The sequence below is a fragment of the Lathyrus oleraceus genome, chromosome 7 (assembly GCF_024323335.1).
Source record: "Lathyrus oleraceus cultivar Zhongwan6 chromosome 7, CAAS_Psat_ZW6_1.0, whole genome shotgun sequence".
In the NCBI taxonomy this organism is placed as follows: Eukaryota; Viridiplantae; Streptophyta; class Magnoliopsida; order Fabales; family Fabaceae; genus Lathyrus; species Lathyrus oleraceus.
The window spans coordinates 24,304,402-24,311,364 of record NC_066585.1 but is presented as its reverse complement, the minus strand read 5'-3'; the positions used below and the strand labels follow the sequence as shown (position 1 = coordinate 24,311,364).

At 42.4% G+C, this 6,963-nt stretch overlaps 1 protein-coding gene across 1 annotated transcript; it reads right to left on the bottom strand.

Moving 5' to 3' along the window:
* Positions 1-6,302: 6,302 nt before the first annotated feature.
* On the bottom strand, positions 6,303-6,963 carry LOC127101807 (glycylpeptide N-tetradecanoyltransferase 1-like). The gene has a single exon (XM_051039248.1). It carries the CDS (start codon positions 6,840-6,842, stop codon positions 6,303-6,305), a length of 540 nt encoding a protein of 179 aa, XP_050895205.1. The 5' UTR covers positions 6,843-6,963.

Here is a 6,963-nt window from a genome sequence, read left to right as displayed (position 1 = left end):
AAACCATAAGGACTGCTCCTCACTTCAGCCAGCAATACTATCGTGTCAGGATGATCTGGGAATTCTATCAAACGCCGGATAAGCAAATTCCTTTGGTGAATAACTCCATCCAACTCGTTGATGTGCTCTCTGTAGTAATTCCCATCATCTTCTCCGAACACCTCTTCAAGTCTGGATTTCTTCAAACCTGCCAACACCTTAAGTTCTTCAATCTGTCCTCGAGCCTCATTGAGTTGATCGGTGACGTAACCATTGGTAGAACGGGCGCACAGAAGCTCATTGTTCTTCTCCTTTAGCGAAGCCTTCAATTTCTCCATCTGACCAGTCAGTTCGGTCACCATCTCCTCCTCCTTTTCCTTCCGAGAAGTTGAAAATGCATCCCATTGCTCTTGCCACCCAACTAATTTACCATGAGCATCCATTAATTGTTGCTTGACTCGCTTCAACTCAGAACTGGATGATCCCAAGGCCTTGTCTGTCTTCCTGAAGAAGTCCACCTCCACAGCTAATTTCCTTTCTGCTTCCCCTTGCAATCTGACGGCTTCCCCCTTCTGATATTCTGCCTCATGGAATTGATGCATATAGTCTTGCAACTTCACACTTAACTCCGAGTTTTCAATTTGAAGCTCCTCCATGGCTTTCTTCAATTTGTCATACTCCTCTCGGCTCACCATTGTTGACTGCGCAGGAGTAGGTGGATACAAAGGTTCTTCTATAGGAAACGGCAGACCCAACTCTTCGACTCTTCCTTGAAGCCACTCTCCATACTGAGGGTAAGTTCTACAATCTCCTTTTCCAAGCACAGTTCTTCCTCTTTTGATCACCTTGAGCCAGGCCTCAGCTGCCTTACGGGATACAGTCAAATCAGGCGAAGAATGGAAAAACAGAGATTCTTCCACATCCTTTTCCAAAGGCGGAGTTCTTAGAGCATATCCAAACTGTCTGACTGCTAGAGAAGGATTATAGTTGATTCCTCCTCTTCTTCCTACCAACGGTACATTTGGGAAATTCCCACAACTGTGAATAATATCCGCCCGAAGAAAGCTCCGGTCAGACCACCAAGAAATATCTTCAGCTCTCAACCCCATCAATCTCTTCGGCCAACTCAACGAGTCCTCGACATCAACGAACGCTCCTGACTTGGGTAGGTGGGAACTGAACCACTTACAAAACAAAGGCGCACAACAATTCACCAATCCTCCTCTTCTGTTCTCATTCCTGTGATGCACCGAATGAAAGAAATCTCCCAACAAGGTCGGCACTGGATTACCCAACACAAAAAGGCGTATTGCGTCTACGTCCACAAATTTTGCCATATTAGGGAACAGGACAATCCCATACACACAAAGAGCCAACACAGCATTGAAACCCCTCTGGTCACCATCTTCAAGTTTCTTCTTTGCTTCTCCCAGTAAGAAACTCAAATGAAAACCACTGACTCCTCCCTTCTGACACATATTAGCCTTCAAGACTGATTTCCCCAAATATGTGGCCGAAGCAACCATGCTGAGATCGGGCAGAAACTCAGAACTGTAGAACAACAACTGTGACTTGATAGGAACTCTGAGAAAACTGGCAATCTCCTCCAAAGTAGGGACCAAAATATAATCCGGGAATGTAAAACACCTTAATGGAGGGTCATAGAACTGCATCAGTGTGAATAGAGCATCATGTTGATCTTTGGAGAGAACCGTGACGAAGCTTAGAATCAAACCGTAATCCTTCCGGAATCCTTCTAGAGAATCGTGATCCATTAACTTCATCAGTTGTTGAATAGGCTCCGAACAAACCACTGGAAACTTGTAGGCGACATGTCTCTTTCTACCAATATCCATCTCAGGAGAACCAGAAAACCCCGACCGGAATCAAGAAGAAGATGTAAACCCCCTAGAAATGGATAAACATTTGTTAAATGATATGAATGCAGAATGATGCGATGCAATGCAGTGACATGGAAATCAGGACTGCTGTATCCGCTTGAGCAACTGTCGGGTTGCACTGTCTGAAGAGAAAACCCACTGAAGAATAAGATCAAAACTCTGCTCCAGAAAACCGGGTTGGTTGGAGGTTAAGGTTTTCCTGAATTTAGCCCGCCCCTCACTGGTAGGTTCTAAGAACAGAAGTTTGTCAGCTTTAGCCCTTCAGTCGAGAATAATACGTTTACCACTGAAGGTTTGGCATTATTACGGGATAAAAGACCTATGCTGACTCCCCTCAACAGGATATCTTAAAGCAAGTTCCCAGTCTCGGGGTCCTCGGATTGAGCAGCGAGAATGCGCCCACCAGAGCTAACATAAACGCGTCTCGGAGGAGAGGCCTCGACTGAGTTCTCGGGAAATGGTCACCAGAGTCGACGATTTCTAAAGGTATATTTGTCGTTATGGAACACCCATAGGACAAAATATATCCAACAGAAACCTCGTCTGGAATGTGGGTCTCATGAACGACTTAACGTAGCAACATACCACGCAAGCCCCATGACTATCCACTCTAACACTTATGTGTACACTCAAGCCTGGGTAGTGGGCTTATCTCTCATAGAACAGTCCCAACCCAACAAACAAACAACCCACAGATACAACAAACATATGTACATGAATGCAATAAGGTAAAGCAGGTAAATGCTGAAAATAAATAACTATACAAAAGAATAAACACCCAACAAACAAGAAACCTACAAAAGCTAGGAGGGACTCGCTTAGGGAAACCGGGTCCCCAGCAGAGTCGCCAGCTGTCGCAGCCCGAAAAAAATACAGAGGTGCGGAAAAACAACCGGCGAGAGAAAATGATGACAGAAGAGTCGCCACCGTGCGTTATTTATCCCAAAGGAGGGAAAGGAAACGCTCGAAGTAAACTTGGAGAAAGGAAAGGAAAAGACAAGGTCTCGCAACCAAATCTTGGGTTCGGGAGTCGATTATGCGAAGGGAAGGTATTAACACCCCTACGCATCCGTAGTACTCTACGGGATCCACTCTTGTTGTTTCTTGTCTAAAGGGTGTGTGTTTATCTAATGTACTATTTACTAAAAGGGTCAAGAGAAAGATGACTCGCACAGATATCGCACCCATTGCATACGTATCTCATCTGAATATGAGAATCAGAGTCTTCGTAGCTCGGGTACCTATGGGTTAAGGATAAGTGTGCTCGCTAAGACATCGCGTCTTATGCCTACATATCTCATCGGGAATGAGAATCAGAGCAAAACGTAGTTCAACTAACTACAGGAACAAAGGTCTCGATTGCAACTAGGGCAAGAGAAAGGGAAAGTCTCGATCGCAACGACGGCGAGAGAAAGGATCGCGACGAGGGCGAAAGCAAACAAGGATTGGTTGTTAGTCGTTACTCAAACTCGACAAGACATCGCATCTTGTGCCTACGTATCTCATCTGAACATGAGAATCAGAGTTGCCGTAGTTCGGCTACCTATGGGTGAAAGAGAAGTATGCTCGCTAAGACGTCGCGTCTTATGCCTACGTATCTCATCGGGAATGAGAATCAGAGCAAAACGTAGTTCAACTAACTACAGGAACAAAGGTCTCGATTGCAACTAGGGCAAGAGAAAGGGAAAGTCTCGATCGCAACGAGGGCGAGAGAAAGGATCGCGACGAGGGCGAAAGCAAACAAGGATTGGTTGTTAGTCGTTAGTCAAACTCGACAAGACATCGCATCTTGTGCCTACATATCTCATCTGAACATGAGAATCAGAGTTGCCGTAGTTCGGCTCACGCACGCCGAAACAAAACAAAACACAAAAGGCAAACATGGAACCCGAATGCCAATCGCTGAACTTACATCAGCTTCCGAACCAAACAAACCCACACTGGAAACCAGATGCCACTTGATGGACTTATACCGGACTCCAAGCACACAACAAGAGGATACGGAATGCCAATGGCTGGGCTTACATTCGTCTCCTACACACACAAGAACAAACAAGCAACAAGTTGCTAAGGAGTCGGGAACTCGAGCCTAGCAACTGTCAAGCAAACACACACAACAAAGGAAAAGGGTGCCCGGAGAGATCTCGCACGATCTCCTGCCTTCGTACCTCATCTGGTATGAGAATCAGAGCAACGTAGTTCCCCTACATAGGGATTGCCATCTGAATATGGACTTACAAAGGAGGACACCAGTTGTGTCAGAGGAGAGTGGGCGATGTGTTCACGTCCTAGCAGTAGGTGTCGCAGCTCGCTGAATCGAGTCTTAGGCAGTTACCTCTTTGCAATAGGACGGACTACATGCCACAAGATCGGAGACGCTCAGAAAGGTCTAGAAGTGGGGGAAACTCTGCCCTAGAGTTGTCATGCAATATGTACTTAGGTGTTTAGGATTTACAAATGGGAATATCTACCTAATGTTAGCATGCAAAGAATATGGGAATTCTACCTATGTTATTATACAAAAGAATAAGGGAATCCTACCTATGTTATCATACAAAGGATTCTATCTAATGGGTGCTACCTAATCGGAACAAGAATCGACGAATGGAGCAAGGAGAAGTGTTAGGGATAAAGGTAGATGGCGATGCATGAAGCAATCGACTTACAAGGTTGATGGCGATGCATAAAGCAATCGGCTTACAAGGTTGATGGCGATGCATAAAGCAATCGACTTACAAAAGGGTGGATGAATACGTGCTGGTTCTGTTAGGTTTTGAAAAAATGATTACTCGACGTTGGATCGAGGTTTTGGTCTTGTTTTGAAATGATTATCGGATGTTCATTTTATTTCTTGTATTTACAAATGAATAAAGAATGAAAAAATATTATACATTTCATGGGAGAGGGATACATTTGTTATGAATGGGGATTCAAAGTATTAGAATAATTAAATCGGGTCCAAACAATAAATAATGCAATGTATGAGTGTAAGTGCAAAGGAACCGGCTCATTGTAAGAAAGCCCAAGAGTAAGCTATGTGAGGTTGATGGCGATGCTTAAAAAGCAATCGACTTACAAGGGTGTGAAAATGGGCTCGACATTGAATCGAGAAAATATGATTTTTAATTTTAAAATGGTTTTGAATGGTTTTTTATCAAAGAGATTGTGATGATTTATCAGGATTGTAACATAACCCACACATAAAGGCAAATAATTTGTACAAATGAAATGAACAAACACAAATATAATAATTCACATAGATCCTAAAAAAAAATGAATAATCACATAAGTCATATTAAAAATAAAACAATAAAAATGAATAAATGATAGAAACATGTTAGTTAAATGGTAAGGCTAGAAAAATATGGAAAGATCAAAAAATGTTGGAAAACCAAAGCAACAAACCCGAGTATTGAACCCACCCCACTCAAGACCATGAAATCACTCCTCTCCACCAGACCACTCAAGATCATATGCTACTGAAATACTACCTTAAATATATGAACCGGCTAAAACAAAAAAATAAATAACATATAAACATTTTTATGTTTTTTTTTATCTCTGTAAAAAAACAAATTAAAAAAATTAAAAAATTAAAAATTTAAAAAAAGGAAAACAGAAAAATGGAAACGAAAAAAAAGCAAAACAGAAGCTCGTCTTCTTCTCATCTCTCTCACCTTACGAACTCAACCTTCCCCAACAATGGCAATCTCACGCACTCGAAACTCATCCTTCTTATGACATCAACAAAACCCTCTCACGCTCTCCAACTCAGTGAATCGAACTCCCTCAACTCTCACAAATATTTTCAGACAACAAGCATATGAGAAAGATAGAGAGAAAGAAAAATCCTTACAAAATGTCGCAGTGGTGGCGGTGTGGGACGTGCAAACGCTGCCTCCAGGTAATCACTCTTGGGATTTTTAGGGTTTCTTCTCAGATTTTCGCCTCCAGCCTTCTGTTGTTAATTCTTCTTTTTTTCACTGATTTTTTCTCTCCTTCTTTTATGCTCCAGCTTAGGGTTTTTAATTTGGTATCTTGGATTCAAAAGAGGCGTTCCTGCAAAGCACTTTCTTTGTGCTCAGTATCAGATTGGTCCATTTGATGTATGGATTCGAAAACGGTAACATGAACTCATGCCTTCTCTTTGAATTTTGTCTTAATGCCGATTTGGGAATTTTCTTGAAATTTTAACCGACTTGGTAATTATTTGCATTTTACTGCAGTGAGAACGATGAAACATGAGGAGCTTTGGTCTTCACATGGCCTTGGTTTAACGCTCCTACTCTGTTTTTTCTTGCTTCCTATTTTTCTGTTACAATTCTGTTTTGGCTTACTCATGGTATGCTGTAGGTTGCTTGCAGCTATAATTCCAACAAATTCGACAAATTCTCCTTGCACTTCTTCAGTTTCAAAGCCTGCTTATCTCAGCCCCAACTCTGATGACTTCAACGCTTGCCTTACTCGGTAGTTGTAAAGATAATAATGAAGTTTACCATCGCCAGGTCCAAACTTCAGCTTCTTCAAGAAGGTTTCGTTTTGCATGACATCCAAAGCGTTGAAAACATCAAAATCCTTCTGTTTTGCTACAATGAGAGCGTCATTCATCAGCTGAAGCAAAGGGGTTGCAGTTGATACGTTGTAGAATGAATATGCTGCTTTCAAATTTGAATAATTTGCGTTGCCAAGGATAGAAGAGGGAAGTGTGTAAAAACTACAAAAGTCAGTGACTTCATGAGATTCAGGACTTTCAACCAGATAACTATCCACAACATTCTCCCTTGGAAGAAGCCAATGCTCGACATCATTTTCATCAAAATCAGGTGCAACAATAAAATGGCTCAAATAATTCCTAATTAGCCTCGTAACTGCAGGAACATCGTGGATTTCCATCTTTCGAAACCCCGGTGTGACTGTTGATTCTGGTAGCTTGTAAAGCTTGATAGTCCTACTCATTGTCATCCGTGCACCAAGCCGAGAGAAACCAACATCAATTAGCTTCTTGGGATTCAAAGACCTGTGCCAGTATTGGCAAGTTGCCACCGGTGTAGGAAGAATAACCCCAGCAGTGTATGCTGATTAC